Here is a 26,172-nt window from a genome sequence, read left to right on the forward strand (position 1 = left end):
ACTCTATTTTTAGTCTAAAAGTAAAAAACAATTAAGAAAAAATTGTTAATTTTTTATTGTTACTCTAAAAGTTGTTTTAATAAAAAAAAATGCATTTGTCGTTTTTGCACTTTATTTTTACGCTAAAAGTCCATCCATCCATCCATTTTCTACCGCTTATTCCCTTCGTGGTCGCGGGGGGCGCTGGAGCCTATCTCAGCTACAATCGGGCGGAAGGCGGGGTACACCCTGGACAAGTCGCCACCTCATCGCAGGGCCAACACAGACAGACAAAAAAAAAAATGCATGTGTCCAATTTTTCTTAAACGTATTTTTACTTTAAAGATAAAAAAAATAAATGCATTTATGTCAATTTTCTTAAGACTATTTTTACTCTAAAAGTTAAAAACAATTCGGAAAAATACATTTATTTCCATTTTTTTTTAAACTATATTGTTATTGTAAGAGTTGTTTTTTAAGTAACAAAAAGTCAGTCACGCCCAATTTCTTTAAAACCTATTTGCCTTGAATTACAAAAAAATCAAGAAAATTTAATTTACGTCAATTTTTTCAGTAGCAGCAAGTTTTCCGAACAATAAAATGCACTTGAACACAACCTAATTTCTGACGTTTACACAGGTCTTTCAAGGACCGTCGGAAAAGAGAGTGAAACATTGAAAAAGGAGCGCGTGGTCACGTGTTCCTGTAAATAATCAGACTATTTTTTTTCTTTTAAAATGCATTTAATCATTTCATACGTAAAATTATAACAAGCTTATAACTGTAACAAGCGGTAAAAAAAAAAAAAAAAAAAGATTAGAAAGGACACATTAAAACAATAAAATAATGTTTTTTTTTATTTTTACACTAAAAGTAAAAACACAAAAAGGCATTTAAGTCAAATTTTTTAAAACGAAATTTTTACTTAAAAAATAAATAAATATCAAGAATAATGTATTTACCGGTATGTCCAATTTTTTACAACTCTATTTTTAGTCTAAAAGTAAAAAACAATTAAGAAAAAAATTGTTAATTTTTTACTGTTACTCTAAAAGTTGCTTTAATTAACAAAAATGCATTTGTCATTTTTGCACTTTATTTTAATTTTATTTTATTTTAAAGATAAAAAAAAAATGCATTTATGTCAATTTTTTGAAGACTATTTTTACTCTAAAAGTTAAAAACAATTCGGAAAAATAAATTTCTTTCCAATTTTTTTCAAACTATATTGTTATTGTAAAAGTAGTTTTTTAAGTAACAAAAATGCATTTATGTGCAATTTTTTTTACACTTTATTTTTACTCTGAAAGTAAAAAAAAATTAAAAAAAATGCATCCACGTCCAATTTTTTTAAACCCTATTTTTTAGTCTAAAAGTAAAAAACAATTAAGAAAAATGTGTTAATTTTTTATTGTTACTTTAAAAGTTGTTTTAATGAAAAAAATGCATTTGTCATTTTTGCACTTTATTTTTACACTAAAAGTCAATAAAAAAAATGCATGTGTCCAATTTTTCTTAAACGTATTTTTACTTTAAAGATAAAAAAAAAGAAAAAAGCATTTGTCAATTTTCATAAGACTATTTTTACTCTAAAAGTTAAAAACAATTCGGAAAAATACATTTATTTCCATTTTCTTTAAACTACATTGTTATTGTAAAAGTTGTTTTTTAAGTAACAAAAAGTCACTCACGCCCAATTTTTTAAAAACCTATTTGACCTTGAAATATAAAAAAATCAAGAAAATTTAATTTATGTCCATTTTTTTAGTAGCAGCAAGTTTTCCGAACAATAAAATGCACTTGAACACAACCTAATTTCTGACGTTTACACAGGTCCAATCGAACAAGTGTAGCGGACACTTTCAAGGACCGTCGGAAAAGAGAGTGAAACATTGAAAAGGGAATGCATGGTCACGTGTTCCAGTAAATAATCTGAATTTTTTTTTAATGCATTTAATCGTTTTATACGTATAATTATGACAAGCTTATAACTGTAACAAGCGGTAAAAAAAATGATTAGAAAGGACATAACAAAAATATGTTTTTTTATTTTTACACTAAAAGTAAAAAAACAAAAAGGCAAAATTTTCCCATTTTTTAAAACAAAATTTTGACTTAAAAAAATAAAATAAAGAATACTGTATTTATGTCCAATTTTTTTTACAACTCTATTTTTAGGCTAAAAAAAAAAAAAACAATTAAGAAAAATTATTGTTACTCTAAAAGTTGTTTTAATGAAAAAAATGCATTTGTCGTTTTTGCACTTTATTTTTACGCTAAAAGTAAAAAAAAATAAATGCATGTGTCCAATTTTTCTTAAACAATATAGTTTAAAAAAAATGGAAATAGATGTATTTTTCCGAATTGTGATAGGCTCCAGCGCCCCCCGCGACCCCAAAGGGAATAAGCGGTAGAAAATGGATGGATGGATGGATTTTTAACTTTTAGATTAAAAATAGTCTTAAGAAAATTGACATAAATGCATTTTATTTTCTTTAAAAAAAAATGCATTTATGTCAATTTTCTTAAGACAATTTTTAATCTAAAAGTTAAAAACAATTCGGAAAAATACATTTATTTCCATTTTTTTTTTAAACTATATTGTTATTGTAAGAGTTGTTTTTTAAGTAACAAAAAGTCATTCACGCCCAATTTTTTTAAAACCTATTTTACCTTGAAATACAAAAAAATCAAGAAAATTTAATTTACGTACATTTTTTCAGTAGCAGCAAGTTTTCCGAACAATAAAATGCACTTGAACACAACCTAATTTCTGACGTTTACACAGGTCCAATGAACAAGTGTAGCGGACACTTTCAAGGACCGTCGGAAAAGAGAGTGAAACATTGAAAAGGGAATGCATGGTCACGTGTTCCAGTAAATAATCGGATTTTTTAAAATGCATTTAATCGTTTTATACGTATAAATATGACAAGCTTATAACTGTAACAAGCGGTAAAAAAAAAAAAAGATTAGAAAGGACAAAAAAAATAAATGTTTTTTTATTTTTACACTAAAAGTAAAAAAACAAAAAGGCAAAATTTTCCAATTTTTTAAAACTAAATTTTGACTTAAAAAAACTAAAATAAAGAATACTGTATTTATGTCCAATTTTTTTTACAACTCTATTTTTAGTCTAAAAGTAAAAAACAATTAAGAAAAAATTGTTAATTTTTTATTGTTACTCTAAAAGTTGTTTTAATTAAAAAAATGCATTTGTCGTTTTTGCACTTTATTTTTACGCTAAAAGTCCATCCATCCATCCATTTCCTACCGCTTATTCCCTTCGTGGTCGCGGGGGGCGCTGGAGCCTATCTCAGCTACAATCGGGCGGAAGGCGGGGTACACCCTGGACAAGTCGCCACCTCATCGCAGGGCCAACACAGATAGACAGACAAAAAAAAAAAATGCATGTGTCCAATTTTTCTTAAACGTATTTTTACTTTAAAGATAAAAAAAAAAAATGCATTTATGTCAATTTTCTTAAGACTATTTTTACTCTAAAAGTTAAAAACAATTCGGAAAAATACATTTATTTCCATTTTTTTTTTAAACTACGGTATATTGTTATTGTAAGAGTTGTTTTTTAAGTAACAAAAAGTCAGTCACGCCCAATTTTTTTAAAACCTATTTGCCTTGAAATACAAAAAAATCAAGAAAATTTAATTTACGTCAATTTTTTCAGTAGCAGCAAGTTTTCCGAACAATAAAATGCACTTGAACACAACCTAATTTCTGACGTTTACACAGGTCTTTCAAGGACCGTCGGAAAAGAGAGTGAAACATTGAAAAAGGAGTGCGTGGTCACGTGTTCCTGTAAATAATCAGACTATTTTTTTTCTTTTAAAATGCATTTAATCATTTCATACGTAAAATTATAACAAGCGGTAAAAAAAAAAAAAAAAAAAGATTAGAAAGGACACATTAAAACTATAAAATAATGTTTTTTTTTATTTTTACACTAAAAGTAAACACAAAAAGGCATTTAAGTCAAATTTTTTAAAACGAAATTTTTACTTAAAAAATAAATATCAAGAATAATGTATTTATGTCCAATTTTTTACAACTCTATTTTTAGTCTAAAAGTAAAAAACAATTAAGAAAAAAATTGTTAATTTTTTACTGTTACTCTAAAAGTTGCTTTAATTAACAAAAATGCATTTGTCATTTTTACACTTTATTTTATTTTAAAGATAAAAAAAAAATGCATTTATGTCAATTCTTTGAAGACTATTTTTACTCTAAAAGTTAAAAACAATTCGGAAAAATACATTTCTTTCCAATTTTTTTCAAACTATATTGTTATTGTAAAAGTAGTTTTTTAAGTAACAAAAATGCATTTATGTGCAATTTTTTTTTACACTTTATTTTTACTCTGAAAGTAAAAAAATAAATAAAAAAAATGCATCCACGTCCAATTTTTTTAAACCCTATTTTTACCTATTATGAAAAATCAAGGGCTACACATATATATATATATACATACATATATATATATGTGTATATATATATATATGTATGTATATATGTATATATAGATATATGTACATATATATATATATATATACACACATGTACATATATATATATATATATGTACATATATATATATATATACATGTACATATATATATATGTACATATATATATATATACGTATGTATATATACATACATATATATATACTGTTGCGTTTTGGACCAGTTTTTCCTACCATTTTGGTTTTACGCTGATTCCTTCTTCCAGGGGGGTGTTGATCCTGGGAAGGGGCTGACCTGTATGCAGTTCATAGGGTGAAAAACTCAAAGGGCGGTAAAACAGTTTTATTCACGGACATTCGAATGATCATTAACGCTAATTGCAACATGTCAATCCAATTCAATTTGGTCTGTGCACAGATTTTAGCCAATTCATTTTTGATATTCTGGTTCATCCTTTCAACCTTACCTTGGGACTGAAGATGGTACCCCCAAACCGAACCTGTGTTCTAGTCCAAGAGCATTTTCGACCAAGGCTAAGTGAGTAATTTTAAAATGGGTGTTTTGTCTGACCTAATCTTTTTGGGGAAACCATGTCGGGGAATTAGGTCATTCACAAGCCATTTAATTACTGATTTTGCATCCTCTTTTGAGGTTGGGGTTGCTTCCGGCCAACCACTGTGATTGTCAACACAAGTCAGCAAGTATCTTTTCCCTTTCCCCGGATTGATCATATCAATGAAGTCAAAAACTATACACGGTTCACCCTCACCTCCTCCATATTCCAAATTGATTTACTAAACTACTATCGATGTGCAAAATCGTTATTTTCAAGTTAAATTTACAAACTTACAACAATTTAGTTATAACTTCTTCCCCACAGGAATATTGTTAAAGCTATTTTGTTGTACGGAGTCTGAATCCACCCTCACCTCCTCCCCCTTCTGTTTCTGAAAAAGGAACTGTGTCAGTAATACTATCACTTTCAGAAACATCTAAGAAAAAGGTCAGCTAATAGTCAAGTACAGCAAGAGCAGGGGCGGAGGACAGGTCATGTTTGAGGTCAATAAAAGTCATTTCAGTCTCTGTGGACCACTGGAGGGTGGTGTTAGGGTAGGGGACCCCTTAGCGAAATCAGAAATAACTCAAACTCAACTAAATCCTAAATGTTATGTACCTTATTCAATATGGTGAAAGCTTCAAAATATGCCTATATTTCTATCGACACAAATACTAGAAAAACACTAACCTTATGGCGGATGCTTTTTGCAATAGTAATTTGACATTTCACCACGCCTGGTGGCCACAATAACAAATTAAGTCAAGCTTATGTTGTAGAAAGTCGAATGATGCGGACACGTTTGTTACTGAATACTTTCTATCAGACTTCTGTCATGGTGACTGTGTGTATGTAATAAGCAGATATATTTTTTGATATGCTTAAATGTAATGTGTCGTTTTAGCTCAGCTGTTGTGTAGCTGCTAGCTCCTCGTAGCCTACAGCCGGGGTGTCCAAAGTGCAGCCCATAGCTATGTGAAAATGTGGTTTTGGGTGTCGGTGCAATGAGTGGCAGCTACGCCGTGTTTTATCATTGGACCTAAGTCTTTGGTTTTGTAGGCGGGGCAAAGAGCAAGGGAACAATGTGGGACAGCAATTGTCCATCTTATACTATGCTAGTTGTAGCAAAGATATGTCAACATGAGCAGCCACACCTTGAGTTCCAACATATATAAATATAAAGGAGTCAAAGGCCTCCTGGCATGAACATGAGGCGAGTCGGGTGGCGGTACACACGGAAGCATCTCAGTCAGCCAGGGTTTTCACTGATAGAGCAGTTGGAGATGTCAGCCATTTCTGGTGTTTCAGGCTGTGGTAGGAGCTCATGGAGGAGCTTTGGTAGTGGTGTCGCAGCTTGGTGGTTGAGCCGTCAGGTAACACCAGGAAGGTTCCTTCTGTGCGATATTGAATGTCAGGGTACAGTCTGTAAAGGAGGTCATTACCAATTAGGCAAGGTGTGTGCAGGTCAACCACGAAGGGGTGCTTCAGCGTATGTCCAGCAATCTGAACCGGAAGAGGTTTGGTGACCGGTAACATTCTTGTGACCTCAGCGAAGCCTTCGACCTTCAAAAAGGAAGCACAAAGTGGCTTTGGTACCTCTGCATTCAGAAATGAGTGGGTGGCACCAGTGTCAATCACAAACTGATAACATTGTCCGTTGACACTTATGTCCAGCAGGGGGCCTGTCTGTATTTCCTGCTGGGGCTTCTGCCTTGGGCGTCCTTTGCCATGCCTGTATGATGTTTTGTCTGCAATGGGGAGCCTGTCTCGTTCAGAGGAGTTAGGACATTCACGTTGCCAGTGACCCGGCTGGTCACAGATGAAACAGTTTTCACCCTGTCTTGGCCTTAAAGCACCGTGTCCACCACCCGAGTCCAACCGTCTGGTCACACGTCTGTTGAGGTTTCTTTCCTCCACCTGCTGGGACTCAAAAGCAAGGTCACCCACTGCTGAATATACGCTAGCTGATCTTTGACCTTTTGGTTCTTTTAACTTTTCATCTTCAGCGATCTGTAATTTAAGTAGTTGTTTCCTTGTTACTCTACCACCATCCTGCTCTGTCCAATTTTGCATATCACGTTTAAAATCACAGCATTAATTGTCCCATTAAATGTTAATCAATACTCCTAAGTCAAAGATTATCCGTACTACTTCATGTGTATTTAAGTAACTTTTTAATTCAACTAAAGATTATCTATAAGTTAATTAAACTATCATTTTGGTAACAGTTGGTTCGAGCACGCTGTCATGCTACACTTCACTTGTGCACTCTGACCTCCTGTCGTGCGTGATATTCTACAAAATAAAGCATGTTTTTATTCTCGTTCCTCCATCTGCTTATTCAAACCAGTCACAACATGCACACACACAGTGTTGTGCGCCAGTTATTTTTGATAGCGCGGCACAAACACACGCAAGGCCGTGTGCTAAGTGATAAGCCGAACCACACTTCTCCCCTTTATAACACTTTACAGATGCTAACCTAGCTCAATGCTAACCTAGTTCAATGCTAACCTAGCTCAATGCTATGCTAACAGTGTCACACCTCTCCGGCCCACGTCCAACGTGCAGCACGTCACACAGCCTCGTCACACCGACACATCTCTTATCTCAAAATGTCTCCCAGCAGAGCCTCCTTTTTTTCTTACTGCGTCTCACTTTACCATAAAACTTCCAGTTACTTTTCTTTATTTACCAAACGTTTGAGTTCACGACTTTTCGAGTATTGTAAACTTCCTCTTAACCCTTATTTTTCAAACGTTCTCCTTTTTTCTTTTAAACTCTACCTGCCAATTTCATTGTTGACAACAGTACATTTATCACACTTTCCCCCCCCCCCCCACCGCCATCACATTCCGTGGCCATCTCGTCTATTTTTTCTCAATCTTCACCTGTGCTCTTTATTGTATCAAACAAAAGGACTTGAACCCAGAACTCTTTTAGGGGAGACCAAACCCCCAGGGCGAGCCACACCCGACTATTTGCTTACTCGTCAGTGAAGCAGCCCGTCACGGTAATCTATCTTTATCGTACTATTCAAACGGACTCTAACCCAAGAATATAATATACGAAAGGACTTGAACCTCCAACTTTATTGTATTATTCAAACGGACTCTAACCCAAGAATATAACATACAAAAGGACTTGAACCTCCAACTTTATTGTATTATTCAAACGGACTCTAACCCAAGAATATAACATACAAAAGGACTTTAACCTCCAACTTTATCGTATTATTCAAACGGACTCTAACCCAAGAATATAATATACGAAAGGACTTGAACCTCCAACCCTTCTAGTCACAGGTGAAAGATTTAAGACGCAATGACATGAGTTGGCCACCATATGCAATGACGGACAAGGCAAAATGCAACCAATCCATCAAAATGTCCACTCTGTGTCTGGGGTACAAACAGTGTTTGACTTACATACTTCAAGACAGACTCCTAAAGCAGATTTTAGAAAAAGGCTCTGCTTACCTTGTTTTTGTTTGGCCACTAGTGAGTCTGTCCAGAAGAGTGTAAGAGGTGTCCAATTCTCAGCGTGTCGCCCGGACGAGCCCCCAATTTGTTGCGTTTTGGACCAGTTTTTCCTCCCAGGGAATTCAAGTCTCAATTCGCTCCCAAGTTCTTTCCGACACTTAAAGCTGAGTTGAAAAAACCACCAGAGACAGAATAGGTATTTTGTTGTATATATTCTCAAAGCTTTGACAACATATAAATATGATTGAGACCAGTCTAACCCTCGAACCTTCTATCCCGCACACCCCAAAATGGTCTGTCTTCCCAACGCCAAACACCTCTCTTTCCTTCCCCCTCACTAGCCATAACAAAAGCACAATGTCTCTCTAGCCATAATACATTCCAAAGAACTCAAGGTTATCACACATAGTAAGCTTGCTGACAGAGCATCAAGAGAATAAATGGAAAAAGACGAGCTGTTTTCAAATATGACTAATAAATGAAAGAAGTACAACTTAAATTCGGATATATGTAAATATCTGCCTCCGACAATACACACATATATATATATATATATATATATATATATATATATATATATATATATATAAAATAGATCCACTACGGACTGGACTCTCACACTATTATGTTAGATCCACTATGGACTGGACTCTCACTATTACCGTATGTTAGATCCACTATGGACTGGACTCTCACTATTATGTTAGATCCACTATGGACTGGACTCTCACTATTATGTTAGATCCACTATGGACTGGACTCTCACCATTATGTTAGATTCACTATGGACTGGACTCTCACTATTATGTTAGATCCACTATGGCCTGGAATCTCACACTATTATGTTAGATCCACTATGGACTGGACTCTCATTATTATGTTAGATCCACTATGGACTGGAGTCTCACACTATAATGTTAGATCCACTATGGACTGGACTCTTACTATTATGTTAGATCCACTATGGACTGGACTCTCACTATTATGCTAGATCCACTATGGACTGGACTCTTCACAATATTACCCACATCTGCGGTCCTCTCCAAGGTTTCTCAGTCATTCACATCGACGTCCCACTGGGTTGTGAGTTTTTCCTTGCCCTTATGTGGGCTCTGAACCGAGGATGTTGTCGTCGCTTGTGCAGCCCTGAGACACTTGTGATTTAGGGCTATATAAATAAACATTGATTGATTGATGAAGAGTACAGTCCAGACGTTTCCCCTCAATTGAGCCAAATTTAATTCTGTCTGTTTAATTCCTTGCTTCTTGTCTTGTTTAATAGATGCCATCAGTGTTTGAACCTGACAGTTTCCTAAATAAACTGTCAATAAAACGTAAGCGCAAATGAAAATAGCGCTTCACCACTTTAGTCCTATTTTTTGCACTTGAGCGCCAGAATTCTTCCGCTTGTTTTAACATTGACAATACTGCCACATGTGGTGGAAAAGTGTATTACCGAATGTTTTTTTTGGGGGGGGCGGTTCCCGGACCTCTGGTTACGAACCACTGGTGTCCAGCTGCTGGGCGGACGTTAGGGGAGTAACGGTACGTGTATTTGTATCGAACCGTTTCGGTACGGGGGTTTCGGTTCGATTCGGAGGTGTACCGAACGAGCTTCTACACGGACATATTACCGTATTTTTCGGAGTATAAGTCGCACCTGCCGAAAATGCATAATAAAGAAGGAAAAAAACATAAATCGCACTGGAGCCCGGCCAAACTATGAAAAAAACTGCGACTTATAGTCCGAAAAATACGGTAAGTAGCCGCCTAAGCTAAAGTCTTAACAAGCTGCTCCGCTTCCTTCTGCCTCTGTCAGTCCTCTACACAGCACCCAGCATTGTCCCACCCACACAACCATCTGATTGGTTACACACAGAGCGGTAACAGCCAATCAGTAGTGCGTTTTCAGAGCGCATGTAGTCAGGGCTTAGCATTTAGCAGGTAATCATCAGGCTGCGGAATCTCCCCAAATTATAGTAAACACCCCCCAGTCAACTACTAGTAACATCACTATGAGCCCGTTGACCTTCTAGAAATATAAACGGCAGCTCAGTCCTGGCTTGAGGTGAAGGCTAATTCGCTTTTAGCGTAACGTTAGCTCATTATGCGGTGTGTGTGTGCGTGTGTTACGGACAGCAAAGCCCTGTCTGTCTGTTATTTCACTTTACCTTTTTCTGTGTTGATTGAGCTGTGTTGAAGCAGCAAAAAAGGACATTATGTTAAATGAAGAGTTTATGTCTCTGATAGTTGATATAATAATGTAAGTGCATCATAAAGCCTACATGAACTCCATGGTGTTCAGGGATGAATAGTCTCTCCTATTACTATTGTACCATTTTTTCAGCTATAGTTACATTAATCATTAGTAATGCAGCAGCCTAGTTTTGAATGGCAGGGTCCCTGCTATCACATGTTGATACAAATATAACGTTTACATAATAAAAATCAACTACAGGCTTCCCAAATGCTGAAATAAATTAAGCATGATGAGTTGACTTGAAACTGTTGTTGCACTTTTTATATGTAGAAGAAAAGTTTTTTCATTTTATTTAATCTTGAGGCAGTTTAATGTTGATTAACGCGGGCAGAATTATTATAGTGTTCCAAATGTTAAAAGGATAAAGCCATTGTTTGACATTTGGTAAATAAATAACCAAAAAATGTATATTTTGTTGTTTTCTTACTGTACCGAAAATAAACCGAACCGTGAGGTACGTATCGAGGTACGTACCGAACCGAAATTTGTGTACCGTCACACCCCTCGCGGACGTGGAAATAAGACATCACACGGAGCGTATTTCACTGAAGATCGCTGTTATTCGTGTCACAGATACAATCAGATCATAAAACAAGAATTGTTGTCCACTTTGCACCATAAGTACACAACTTACCTGATCTACATGTAGAATACAACCATCCTCGGTAGCTAATGCGCCGCGCACGCCTTCCCCCTTCCCCGCACAAGTTAAAAACGTTGAACGCTGCGTCCGTACCGGTAGTTTAAGACGGTGGCGCCGGGCTGGGGGGGGCAGGGGTGAAGTTGAGGAGGTCCCCGTTTAGGAAAAAGGTATCTACAGCCAGGGGGTCCCCTTTTGGTCACAGCTGGGAATGCGATGGGGAACTCCTTCGCTCAGGAGGAAGATGGCGGCCGTGGGACAGTGGAGGACTGGGCAGAGAGGTTGAAGTTCTTGCTGATGGGGGTGAAAAAAAGAAAAGGTGGGTGCAAACCAGCTCTTTCATGAGAAAAACAAAAACCCTATTTTAAAATAAATCCATAAAAGTAACAACATAAATTCATCGTGTACAAGGTAGAAATAAATGAGGAGTAATGATGTCGGGGGACCCAGGGCGGGGGGGTCAGAGTCAGTCCTCCGAGCTGGACGAGGAGTCAGAGTCCTTCTGGGCGAGGATGACGTCGTCCAACAGCGCCTCCTGGTCCGAGCTGTCATAGTCTCCTTGGGAGAGGCTGTCGCCAGCCTCCATTTTGACGTCGAAATCCGGGCTGGTGAGGAAGTGTTGGGAGGTCTCCAAGTCCTCCTCGTCCATCATGTAGGCGCCGTCCGAGACCAGGGTCTCCTCCTCCACGCCTTCCAGGTAGGGGTTCTCGGGCGTGGGCTGTGGAGTGTGCTGCTGCTGCTGGTGGTGGTGGTGATGGTGGTGGTGGTGGTGGTGGTGGTGGCGGTGGCGGCTTCTCTTGGGGATCTCCGTGTATTCGGTCAGGAGGCGGTGGGAGAGGGTCTCAGGCAAAAAGCCCTGGGAGAGCGGAGTATAGCAAAGTGAGGTTGGAAGCCCGGCCGGAGTGGAAGTACAACGCAAATTACTTTTTATTTTTATTTATTTATTTTTGTATTTATTTATTTATTTATCCTTATTTGTATTTTTTAACATTTTTATTATCTTTTTATTTTTTTTAATACACTGTAGCACTTTGAGGTTGTTTACTCGACGTAAAGTGCTTTTTAGAAATAAAATCTATTATTATTATTATTAAATAAAACACAGTGGAATGTCGTTTTTTTTACGAACCCCTCGCTGTATAAGCAGGGGCGTCCCCACTTGCGGCCTGCTGGATAGCACATTATAAAATAGGATTTTAAAAAAAATTAAAAATACATAAAAAGTGGAATAAATGAGCAAAAAGAGGAAATGTAACGGGAAATAGTTGCAATGTTGACTCTAATAATTCAAAGCTGCTATGAAGGCTGTTTTTTTCTTTAAAACATCTTAAGGCCCAAGCTCTTTGTTTACATGCTTTTTTTCTTTTTCTTTGCTATTTGGGCTTATTGGACCCTAATTAGAATAAAAACTAAAAAACATCTTTTGATATGATGTACTTAGTCCATAAGTACACAAACGTGTACTTCATGTTTAGTGACATGCTAACTTTTATTTTTACACTTTTTTTTTCCAAATTCCATTGTAAGTTATACTCTTCTGACACCACCAGATGGCAGTATGAGTGTCCACATAAGTGGCCATAAGACCCCAATTTAGTAGTGTACACAATTTTGGAAATATGAGCTAAAAGGTGCTGTCCACGCATGTGGCCACTAAGGCTTAAAGCTGTCATTGCTCAATTTTTTTTAATCAAAATCAATGTTATGAATTTGTGACTTATTAAAGACTCCAATTCCTTCACATCAAATATTACACTTTAAAATATTTTTTGGGGAAGTGTTTGCCGAATTAAAAAAAACAAACAATGTTTTTATTGACAAAAAACAAACCCCCCAAAAAATAATAAAAACTTATAAAAGTTGATCTAGAGACTTAAGTGTTGGAAGTAAAAAAATAATAATGTTTACTCTAATAACACAAAGCTGCTAAGCAGGCTGTTTTTTTTTCTTTAAAGCTGTCATTGCTCAAAAAATAATCTTTAAAATCAATGTTATGAATTATTGACTTACTAAAAGACTTATTAAATTCCTTCACATCAAATATTCCACTTTAAAATATTTTTGGGGAAAATACTGCATATTCTGAGTGTTTGCCGTATAACTTTAAAAAAAAAATAATTCTTTGACAAAAAGGGCAAAAAAACAAACCCCAAAAAATAATAAAATTATAACCGACGAATAGATCTGAATTTGATCTAGAGACTTAAGTGTTGGAAGTAAAAAATAATAATGTTGATTCGAATAACGCAAAGCTGATATAAAGGCTGTTTTTTTTCTTTAAAGCTGTCATTGCTCAAAAAATTACCTTTAAAATCAATGTTATGAATTATTGACTTATTAAAATACTTATTAAATTCCTTCACATCAAATATTCCACTTTAAAATATTTTTGGGGAAAATATTGCATATTCTGAGTGTTTGGCGTATAAAAAAATTAAGTTTTCTTTGACAAAAAGGGCAAAAAAACAAACCCCCAAAAAATAATAAAATTATAACCGACGAATAGATCTGAAGTTGATCTAGAGCAGGGGTCCCGAAACTACGGCCCGCGGGCTGGATCCGGCGCCCCAGCATCCAAAATCCGGCCCACGGGAAGTCCCAAGTTCAAAAAAAAGTTTAGTTTTTTTTTAAATCTTTCCTTTCTAATCCATTTTCTACCGCTTGTTACTCTCTGTGTCAAAAAGTCTGGGGACCCCTGATCTAGAGACTTAAGTGTTGAAAGTAAAAAATAATAATGTTGACTAATAACACAAAGCTGCTATACTGGCTGTTTTTTTTCTTTAAAGCTGTCATTGCTCAAAAAATAATCATCAAAATCAATGTTATGAATTTGGGACTTATTAAAGACTCCAATTCCTTCACATCAAATATTCCACTTTAAAATATTTTAGGGGAAAATACTGCATATTCTGAGTGTTTGCCGTATACATTTTTTTTAGTTTTCTTTGACAAAAAGGGCAAAAAAACAAACCCCCAAAAATAATAAATACATATAATCTACGAACAGATCTGAAGTTGATCTAGACTTAAGTGTTGGAAGTAAAAAATAATAATGTTGAGTCTAATAACACAAAGCTGCTATACAGGCTGTTTTTTTTCTTCTTTAAAGCTGTCATTGCTCAAAAAATAATCATCAAAACCAATGTTATGAATTATTGACTTATTAATATTCCACTTTAAAATACTTTGTGGGGAAAATATTGCATATTCTTAGTGTTTGCCGTATAAAAAAAATAAAACATTTGACAAAAAAAAACCCAAAATAATAAAAATGTATAATCGACAAACAGATCTGAAGTTGATCTAGAGTGTTGGAAGTAAAAGTAAAAAATAATAATGTACGCAATGTTGACTCTAATAACACAATACTAGCGTTTTTTTCCTTTAAAGCTGTCATTGCTCAAAATTATTAATCAAAATCAATGTTATGAATTATTGACTTATTAAAAGACTAATTAAATTCCATCACATCAAATATTCCACTTTAAAATATTTTTGGGGAAAATACTGCATATTCTGAGTGTTTGCCGTATACATTTTTTTTAGTTTTCTTTTGACAAAAAGGGCAAAAAAACAAACCCCCAAAAAATAATAAATGCATATAATCTACGAACAGATCTGAAGTTGATCTAGACTTAAGTGTTGGAAGTAAAAAATAATAATGTTGACTCCAATAACACAAAGCTGCTATACAGGCTGTTTTTTTTCTTTAAAACTGTCATTGTTCAAAAAAGAATCATCAAAACCAATGTTATGAATTATTGACTTATTAATATTCCACTTTAAAATACCTTTTGGGGAAAATATTGCATATTCTGAGTGTTTGCCGTATAAAAAAAATAAAACATTTGACAAAAAACCCCCAAAAAATAATAAAAACGTATAATCGACAAACAGATCTGAAGTTGATCTAGAGCAGGGGTGCTCATTACGTCGATCGCGAGCTACTGGTCGATCTCGGAGGGTGTGTCAGTCAGGCATTAAAAAAATAGTCCTAAAAATGAGCGATCATAAATCTTCACTATGACGTCACTTTCGTCACTTGATTGGCATTCACGGCACCCGAGGGTCTTCTGAGATGACGCTGGCTGCTGCCAGCTCATTAAAATTACCGACAGGAAGGCGAGAAACACTTTATTTCAACAGACTCTGGCGCCGTACCGGTCGTCAAAACTCCAAAGACCGACTGCACAGTTGCACAGTTGCGCTAGCAAAACAAGAGTCTCAGAAAGCTGGCGTGCACAAGCTAGCAAGCTACGGAATTTGCCGACAATGTATTTCTTGTAAAGTGTATACAAAGGAGTACGGAAGCTGGACAAATAAGATGCCAAAAACCAACCACTTTCATGTGTTATTGGACAGAAAGGAGGACTTTTTTCTCCTCCATTCGAAAATGCGGACGTTTTTAGCACCACTGTCTGATTCCAATCAATGCAAGTCATCAGAATCAGGTAATACACCAACTTATATTCTTGTCTTCATGAAAGAAAGGAATCTATATGTGTTAAACATGCCTGTATTATCTTTAAACACTTTAACTTGTTAACAATATTAACTATGTGTTAAACATGCTTGTATTATCATTAAACACCTTTAACTTGTTAACAATATTAACTATATGTGTTAAACATGCTTGTATTATCTTTAAACACCTTTAACTTATTAATATTAACTATATGTATTAAACATGCTTGTATTATCATTAAACACCTTTAACTTGTTAACAATATTAACTATATGTATTAAACATGCTTGCATTATCTTTAAACACCTTTAACTTGTTAACAATATTAACTATATGTATTAAACATACTTGTATTATCATTAAACACCTTTAATTTATTAACAATATTAACTATATGTATTAAACATTCTTGTATGATCATTAAACACCTTTAATTTATTAACAATATTAACTATGTGTTAAACATGATTGCATTATCATTAAACACCTTTAAATTATTAACAATATTAACTATGTGTTAAACATGCTTGCATTATCATTAAACACCTTTAACTTATTAACAAAAACATATATTTCATAAATAAGTAAATATAAATTATATATATGAATGAGGTAGATCCCCACGACTTGATCAATTGAAAAGTAGCTCGCCTGCAGAAAAAGTGTGAGCACCCCTGATCTAGAGTGTTGGAAGTAAAAGTAAAAAATAATAATGTACGCAATGTTGACTCTAATAACACAATACTAGCTGTTTTTTTTCCTTTAAAGCTGTCATTGCTCAAAATTATTAATCAAAATCAATGTTATGAATTATTGACTTATTAATATTCCACTTTAAAATATCTTTTGGGGGAAATATTGCATATTTTGAGTGTTTGCCGTATAAGAAAACAATGTTTTCTTTGACAAAAAACAAACCCAAAAACTTATAAAAGTTGATCTAGAGACTTAATGTTGGAAGTAATAAAAATAATAATGTTAACTCGAATAACACAAAGCTGCTATACAGGCTGTTTTTTTTCTTTAAAGCTATCATTGCTCAAAAAAATATACATCAAAATCAATATTATGAATTATTGACTTATAAAAGGCTCAAATTCTTTCACATCAAATATCTTTTGGGGAAAATATTACATATTCTGAGTGTTGGCCGTATAAAAAAACTAAGTTTTCTTTGACAAAAAGGGCAAAAAACAAACCTTATAATCAACAAATAGATCTGAAGTTGATCTAAAGACTTAAGTGTTGGAAGTAAAAAATAATAAAGCTGCTATTCAGGTTGTTTTTTTCTTTAAAGCTGTCAAAAATAAACATCAAAATCCATGTTGTATGTATCGAGGAAGGCAATATTGTTTTAGAAACATTTCCGTACAACCTCCCCAGTTTGAATTTTAACATATCTGGGACTTCAAAAACCTCAAATACACCAAAACAGGTCGAACTAAGTGAGGGCCTTCCATAGGGCCCCTTTAAGGGAAGGAGTCTACTGCAACATTGAGTGACAAAGTTCCTAAGCAAATATCAGCGTTCAAGTACGTACGGAGTTCCGAACTGTTTCCGACCAATTGGGCATGACGGCGAAATCGGGGTTTTCCTCCAGATATTCTCTGAGGTCTTGCAGCATGGGACAGAATGCAGCTCCAATCTTGAGTTGGGGACACACATGACAATGTGTTTGTTGGCGGGAAATGTAGCAGTGTCAGCAAGTCTGTGATAGTGTGTTGTTATGTCTCACCTTCTTCCCTGTCCTCATGTTAATAAGTTTGATCTTCTCATTGCCAGTCAGGACTTGATCTGCCCTTCTCCTCCTCTTCCTCTTGCTCCGGTTTACAAGAAGCTACGGACACGCCCAAAAAACATTTGAATAAACAGAAGACAAACACAACTTTGCGACCAGAGAAAAAAGTGAAATGAACTGACAAATGGTTGCACCTCCAGCATGTCCCCTTCCACCTCGTAATCTGGGTTCTCTTTGAGCCAGGTGGGGGGGTCCCGGCGCCGAGGAATACGCTCCAGTGGATCGAGGAGTCCTTCTGGGTCTGATGACTAGAGCGGAGGAAGTCAATGGTTGTAAGCTCAGGTGTTTGTTGCAGCGGATTCAGGTACCTCTTGGTCCTTGCGTCGCTTGCGGCTGCTCTCGCCCCCCGACCCGTTCGGCATCAGCGCCTGCTTGGAGAAGGTCAGCTTGAGACCCTCCTCCTGGCAAGGTAGGAGACACAATCAGCCGTGACATAACACCACAGTTAAGGTCATATTTACACAGTCAATTATTTTGCCTTCATGAGGTTGTAGATAACCCCAATATTAGAGGTGGAAATCTTTGGGCGGCTCACGATTCGATTCGATACTTGGGGTGACGACCCGATTAAGAATCGATTCCTGATCCAACGTCGTATTGTTTCATCTGACCACGGAACATTCCTCCAGAATGTCTTACCTTTGTCCATGTGATGTCAGATGAAACACAAATTGATTGTTCCTGGGATTAAAGGCCTCACCTTTTCTCCTCCAAACATATTGCTGGGTATTGTGGCCAAACAGCTAAAATTTTGTTTCATCTGACATCAGAAGATCAAAGATAAGACCTTCTGGAGGAAAGGTCTGTGGTGAGGTGAAACAAAAATGGAGCTGTTTGGCCACAATACCCAGCAATATGTTTGGAGGAGAAAAGGTGAGGCCTTTAATCCCAGGAACAGCATGCCTCCAGTCAAGCATGGTGGTGGTAGTATTATGCTCTGGGCCTGTTTTGCTGCCAATGGAACTGCTGCTTTACAGAGAGTAAAAGGAGGATTACCGTATTTTTCGGACTATAAGTCGCAGTTTTTTTCATAGTTGGCAACTTATACTCAGGAGCGACTTATGTGTGAAATGATTAACACATTAGCGTAAAATATAAAATAATATTATTTATCTCATTCACGTAAGAGACTAGACGTATAAGATTTCATGGGATTTAGCGATTAGGAGTGACAGACTGTTTGGTAAAGGTATAGCATGTTCTATATAGAGCTTTCTCTGTTGCGGGTCCCAAACTCTGGAACGATCTCCCTCTCCGTGTGAGACAGGCCCCTTCTTTGGCTATTTTTAAGACCCTTCTTAAAACCCATTTTTATTCACTGGCTTTTAACCCAGCATGAGACTTTGAACTGTTTTTAGCTTTTAACTTTTTGAACTGTTTTTAACTTTTAAACTGTTTTTATCTAACAAACTGTTCTTTGGGTAATTTATATTTGCTTTTTAAATGTGTATTTTTATTTCTGTTTTAAATGTTATTTTTTAGTCTGTCCTTTGCCTCCATTTCTTTGTGGTGTACAGCCCTTTGTTTTTCAACTGTGCTTGTCTTTAAAGGGCTTTATAAATAAAGTTGGTATGGTATGGTATGGTATATGTTATAGTTATTTGAATGACTCTTACCATAATATGTTGCGTTAACATACCAGGCACCTTCTCAGTTGGTTATTTATGCCTCATATAACGTACACTTATTCAGCCTGTTGTTCACTATTCTTTATTTATTTTAAATTGTCTTCCAAATGTCTATTCTTGGTGTTGGCTTTTATCAAATAAATTTCCCCAAAAAATGCGACTTATACTCCAGTGCGACTTATATATGTTTTTTTCCTTCTTTATTATGCATTTTCGGCCGGTGCGACTTATACTCCGGAGCGACTTATACTCCGAAAAATACGGTACCTCCAAATTCTTCAGAACAAGCTAAAATCATCAGCCCGGAGGTTGGGTCTTGGGCGCAGTTGGGTGTTCCAACAGGACAATGACCCCAAACACACATCAAAAGTGGTAAAGGAATGGCTAAATCAGGCTAGAATGAAGGTTTTAGAATGGCCTTCCCAAAGTCCTGACTTAAACGTGTGGACAATGCTGAAGAAACAAGTCGAACACATTTAGCTGAACTGCACCAATTTTGTCAAGAAGAGTGGTCAAAAATTCAAGCAGAAGCTTGTGGATGGCTACCAAAAGCGCCTTATTGCAGTGAAACTTGCCAAGGGACATGTAAGCAAATATTAACATTGCTGTATGTATACTTTTGACCCAGCACATTTCCAGTAGACCCATAATAAATTCATAAAAGAACCAAACTTCATGAATGTTTTTTGTGACCAACAAGTATGTGCTCCAATCACTCTATCACAAAAAAAATAAGAGTTGTAGAAATGATTGGAAACTCAAGACAGCCATGACGTTATGTCCTTTACAAGTGTATGTACACTTTTGACCACGACTGTATGTTCACATTGTTTCTTATTTCAACCCAAACAGACAAAAGTTTGCATTGCCACATTGTTCCACAACTCACATTGTGTTAAAACGCCACACAAATATCAAATATTTAAAAAAAATTAATAAATGATATAATACCAGAGCCAAATCTCCCATCCCCACTGACCTTGACAACCATTTTATTGCCCGGCTTATGATCGTTGTGTGAATACTCCATTGCATTCACACATCAGTGGCCTAGTGGTTAGAGTGTCCGCCCTGAGATGCGTAGGTCGTCATACCAAAGACTATATAAATGGGAGCCATTACCTCCCTGCTTGGCACTCAGCATCAAGGGTTGGAATTGGGGGTTAAATCACCAAAAATTATTCCCGGGCGCGGCCACCGCTGCTGCTCACTGCTCCTCTCACCTCCCAGGGGGTGATCAAGGGTGATGGGTCAAATGCAGATAATCATTTCACCACACCTAGTGTGTGTGTGTGTGACAATCATTGGTACTTTAACTTTAACATGTTGTTTTCTACTTCAACAACTTATTCTTCTCCAGATTTTGGCGTGCTCTACCTCCCACATTTTTCATCCGATTCAAACCGTTCCAACTTCAAACTGTTCAGCCTATTCGGGAATGGCGGGCTTTCCCTTAACAAATTCCAAAAATTCCCAGAATTTCAGGTTTTCCTGGCCATTTTTCCCATTCAAAATGAATTGGCCATTTTTCAAACCTCCATTATTTCCACGTTTCAACCTATTCAAACCATTCTACCTTCAACACATTCCACCATACTGGACATTCAAACTACCCTTTTTCCAAGTTGCAAAAAAATTCCAGGATTTTGCAGAATTCCTGGTTTTCCAAAGCCCTATTTCCACCCTTTTTTCTGGCAACTACTCCTCCCACATTTTTCAACCCACTTCAACCGTTTCATCGTCAAAACTTTCCTCTTAATTATGACAATAAAAAATGTTTTTTGAACTGGAAAAATTCCCGTTGTTCCCGGAATTCCGTAATACCATTTCTTAATTAAACATGTTACTACTTCAACATTCCTCGACCATTTGAACATTTTCAAAACCAACCATTTCAACTCATTCAAATTTTTTACCATTTAAAAACTAAATTCCCGCTTTTCCCGAAATTCCTAAGTTTTTTGGGAAATTCCTATTTAAATCAATGAGACATTCTTCAAAGTTCCACAAGTCCCACATTTTTCATCCGATTCAAACTGTTCCTACTTCAAAATATTCAGCCTGTTCAGGAGTGTGCCGCAAGATATTGTCTGGTGTGCCGTGGGAAATTATGCAACTTCACCTAATTGGTCCAAAAAATATATTTTTGCAAATCAATAATCATTATAATGTGCCGTTGTCTAGTGTCTGTGCTGTGTAGAGCTTGGCAGGGTAATCTTGTAATACTCCATATCAGTAAGTGGCAGCAGGTAGTTCATTGCTTTGTAGAAGTCTGAACGCGTCGAGGATGGTTTGTCGTGATCCCAATATGCAGAGCACAGTGGGAGACGGCGTGCAGGTAAAAAGGTATGTAACGCTTAAACCAAAAATGAACAAAAGGCAAGTCCCGCTAGGAAAAAGCACTGAAGCATAAGGAAGGCTATGTAAAACAAAATTAAAACTGAACTGGCTACAAAGTCAACAAAAACAGAATGCTGGACGACAGCAAAAACTTACAGCGTGTGGTGCAAAGACGACGTCCACAAAGCACATCCGTACATGACATGACAATCAACAATGTCCCCACAAAGAAGGCTAGCGTACGCACAACTTCAATGGTCTTGATTGCGAAAACAAAGCAGGTGTGGGCAATAGCACTCAAAGGAAAGCGTGATGCTGCTACAGGAGAACGCCAACAAAACAGGAAGGGTAGGGATGATGTTGGAAACCAGTTCTCTCGGTTGTTCGATAAGAAAAGAACCGATTCCATGGACTCGAATCCCTTTTTGAGACCCGGTTCCCGTTATCGATGCCACTATAGTAAAGAAAAAGAGTTGGTTTTTTATTCGAATCCCTGGGAACGAATCCCGTCTCACAGGAAATGCCCTGTGGCACGTCCCAGGAAATGACGTAGCTCAGTCATTAGGTGGCAGATACAGAAGCAGCAACAAGGTTTATTATATATATATACTTTTTTGTATTCTATTTTAGTTACTTTGAATTTACAAACCCCCGGCGCTGTTTTTGTACTGTTCTGTACTGTTTTTGTTTCTCGTCTGTTTGTAATTGAAATTTATACATAAAGGTTTATAAAAATTTAAAAAAAAAATAAAATAAAAAAGAAGCAGCCGGTTAAAAAACGCCTCAAGGCATGGCTTCATTTTACAAAAAAATACGACGAGGAAACGGCTATCTGCAATTATTGCCAGGCTTTGCTCTCATGCAGCCACCAAACCGGATCCCCTCAACGCCCTGACTGCGCCTAGGAATTCTGTCCATAAAAGTTATGAACAGAATCGGTGACAAAGGGCAGCCTTGGCAGAGTCCAACCCTCACTGGAAACCAAGCTCTGACACTGATCATACAGGGAGCGGACTGCCACAATCATAGTCCGATACCCCATTCTCTCTGAGCACTCCCCACAGGACTTCCCGAGGGACACGGTCGAATGCCTTCTCCAAGTCCACAAAGCACATGTAGACTGGTTGGGCAAACTCCCATGCACCCTCAAGGACCCTGCCGAGAGTATAAAGCTGGTCCACAGTTCCACGACCAGGACGAAAACCACACTGTTCCTCCTGAATCCGAGGTTCGACTATCCGGCGTAGCCTCCTCTCCAGTACACCTGAATAGACCTTACCGGGGGGCTTTTTAAAAAAAATTGTTTTATAAACACTTGTTAGCATTTTAAAATCCCAACACAAAAATATTTGTTTTTTTCATGCAGTGTTGCGTTTGGACCAGTTGTTCCTCCCAGGGAATTCAAGTTTCTGGTCGTCGCTCCAAAGCTCTTTACGACACTTAAAGCTGAGTAAAAGAACCACCAGAGACAGAATAGGTATTTTGTAATATATTTGCAAAGCTTTGTAAAAATCATGAGACCAGTCCAGCAGAGAACATTCAATCACGCAGCTAAGATGGTCTTTCTCAAAAATGGCAACCTTCTCCTCTATAAAGTTTTTGTGTAAAAGTAGACAGTTTTATGTCGTCCACAGCTCCTTTACCACATGGGGTCCCCCAGGGCTCAATCCTTGCCCCAATTTTATTTGCGCTTTACCTTCTCCCCCTTGGTTCTATTTTTAGGAAGTACAGTATTGCATTTCATTTTTATGCCGATGATTGCCAGATTTATTTTCCCATGGCACAAAATAACACGGTTCAACGTCTTATTGACTGCCTGCACGACATCAAAGTCTGGCTTTCAGCTAACTTCCTGAGCCTAAATGAAGATAAAACAGAAGTTATGTTGTTCGGTCCAAGTCGCTCTCCCTCCCCCAACGTTGACCTCGGCACTCTGACCCCGTATCTCAGCGACTCTGTCACAAACCTGGGGGTAAAGTTTGACTCAGATTTTAAATTCGAAAAACAAATCAGCAGCGTCGTTCAAAAAAGCTTTTATCAATTACGCCAAATAGCGAAAGTGAAACCGCTTCTATCAAGACATGATCTTGAGAAATTAATCCACGCTTTTATCTCGACTCGTCTTGATTATTGTAATGCCCTGTATGTAGGCATTAGCCAGGCCTCCCTCGCCCGCCTGCAGCTCGTGCAGAACTCTGCTGCTCGCCTGCTAACACAGACCCGCAGACGTGAGCACATCACCCCTATTTTAGCGTCCCTTCACTGGCTCCCTGTGCGTTACCGAATACATTTTAAACTCCTTTTATTTGTTTTTAAATGTCTAAACAACCTCGCGCCAACCTATCTCTCCGACCTCCTACAGCCTTACTGCCCCACCCGATCCTTAAGATCAGCCGATCAGCTGCTGTTGACGGTCCCTGACACAAGGCTGAAGCTTAGAGGTGACAGAGCTTTCGCCGTTGCTGCTCCCAAGCTCTGGAACGACCTACCCCTGAGTGTTAGACAAGCCTCCTCTCTTCCTGTTTTTAAATCTCTCTTAAAAACATACTTTTATTCCATGGCTTTTAACACTGAGTGATATCCATCCTGCAATGGCGCCCCATAATATACCTGCTGTGATCCTGTTTTTATGTTTTTATTAATTCTATTTTAATTATTTATTTTTTATCGTGTTCTGTTTGTGTTGTGTTGTGTTTGCTCGGTACTCGTTTTATCTTTTAACCTGCTCATTGTACAGCACTTTGACTACCCCTGTGGTAAATTTTAAATGTGCTTTATAAATAAAGTTGATTTGATTTGATTTGATTAAAGTCTCTCTCCCTCCCACCCTAGTTGTCTTGTCTTTCCAGCCTAAACACATGCCCATTGTCCTCCGCACCTGGACATAAGAATAGATAAGAAGAAGGAGTATCTCTCTTTCTTACATTCCATATTCAAGGTTAGCACACAGTATTTGCAGACAACCAAAAGACCGCAATTGGAAGAAAAACACTAGCTGTTTTGTAATATGATTATGAAATTAAAGAAGTAACACTTAAATTCGGATATATGTAAATATCTGCCTCAGACAGCAGTCATTACCTTTCCAAAGAAATTCCACAATAAATTACCTTGAGGAGCTTGACAGTGAATTCTCCGTCCTCTCCTTCTCCTCCAGGCATGCCGATGGGCTTGCGGGCCGTGCGGGCATACGCCATCTGGTCTCCCGCCAGCTCAGAGTTTGGGTTAAGATGAGCCTCGGTGACGTAGCGCCGCCCCGATGGCCACTGACCAGTCAGCACCAGTGTACACAAACTGTCCAAACGGTTGATCAGCACACGGTCCTAAGAAGAGAGAGGTTAATGTATTAATTATTCACAATGAAATGCATGAGAAACAACCTTGGATGTTGATTGAAAGATACTTTAAAGTTCAAATTCCAGGATTCAGTTATGTGTTTTGGTTTTATTTACCTTGGGCCATTCTACTCTTATGGGTTCCGTGGGTGGAATGCCATCTTGAGACAGAGCCATGGAGAGTAAACTATTTTCTTCATCGCATGTCTTCACACCTGCTGAGAAAACAGGCACATTTGAAAAGAGTAGACACGTAATCGATATACACATATTTTGTTTTGGTCGGAAGAAACCGGAAGTTACAAAGCGAGCTTGGTTGCATGAACCAAGGCTCTCGCTCTCTGGTAACATAACAAGCAATGGGAGGGACACGCTGACAGCCAATCACGTAACAGTATTAAGCTTGGTTGTGCAGTCTCGCTTTCTCGCTGTTGATTCTCTGCATGGAGTGAGAAGAGAAACTAAAAACGAATGCTGCAGAGTGCGTAGAAATTGTCGGTAAAACAGGAAGAGTCACCTCGACGGTACGATAGTTTTTTTTAAACGAACCGTACTTCTTAACCGTGCTCACCTATTTTCTTTTCAAGCCTCACCCGTTCCCTATTCGGGTACACGGACACAAGTCGGAACTAAAGCGCATTACTGTATAAATAAAGCAAATTACAAAATATATCAAATCTGTTACTTTATGGTACGATGCCTAAGCTGCCACAAATGATTGGAGGATGCAGGCAGAACTGTGGACACTTTGTGATTTGGCCTGCAGGATGAATTTGAGGATCAGTCATAGACAATTTGGAGTGAAAAGCAAATCTTATTTTCACTCGCATACAAATCATTCTAACTTTGATTGTTTCCCTGTCTTCGTAAAATATGCATTTTCTTACATTTACGGGTTTTGTCGGGACTCCTGATGACATTTTGAGACATCTCCTACACCTACAGCACCAGAATTGTGCTGCTGAAGCAAGTCCGTTTTTTTGAATTTTTTTACGACATTTTAGCAAAAAAATTTTTTTTCGTTAAATATGCATTTTCTTACATTTACGGGTTTTGTCGGGACTCCTGATGACGTTTTGAGACATCTCCTACAACTACAGCACCAGCATTGTGCTGCTAAAGCAAGTCCGTTTTAAAAAAAAATTTTACGACATTTTAGCAAAATATTTTTTTTCCCCGTAAAATATGCATTTTCTTCCATTTTCGGG

At 37.1% G+C, this 26,172-nt stretch overlaps 1 protein-coding gene across 6 annotated transcripts in view; it reads right to left on the bottom strand.

Moving 5' to 3' along the window:
• Positions 1-11,294: 11,294 nt before the first annotated feature.
• Positions 11,295-26,172, bottom strand: part of chd8 (chromodomain helicase DNA binding protein 8) — a 153,230-nt gene continuing 138,352 nt past the window's right edge. For 3 of the 6 annotated variants that reach the window (XM_061935698.1, XM_061935690.1, XM_061935655.1), the window contains 7 exons: positions 25,082-25,182; positions 24,740-24,952; positions 17,970-18,062; positions 17,784-17,909; positions 17,599-17,700; positions 17,404-17,508; positions 11,295-12,254 (listed from right to left, as the gene is read on the bottom strand). In XM_061935698.1, the coding sequence (XP_061791682.1) occupies positions 11,865-12,254; positions 17,404-17,508; positions 17,599-17,700; positions 17,784-17,909; positions 17,970-18,062; positions 24,740-24,952; positions 25,082-25,182 (1,130 nt within the window). In that variant the 3' untranslated portion in view covers positions 11,295-11,864. The remainder of the gene's footprint in view (positions 12,255-17,403; positions 17,509-17,598; positions 17,701-17,783; positions 17,910-17,969; positions 18,063-24,739; positions 24,953-25,081; positions 25,183-26,172) is intronic. The other 3 variants (XM_061935681.1, XM_061935663.1, XM_061935673.1) reach the window with 3 other exon arrangements.

This window comes from Nerophis lumbriciformis, linkage group LG03, assembly GCF_033978685.3.
Source record: "Nerophis lumbriciformis linkage group LG03, RoL_Nlum_v2.1, whole genome shotgun sequence".
In the NCBI taxonomy this organism is placed as follows: Eukaryota; Metazoa; Chordata; class Actinopteri; order Syngnathiformes; family Syngnathidae; genus Nerophis; species Nerophis lumbriciformis.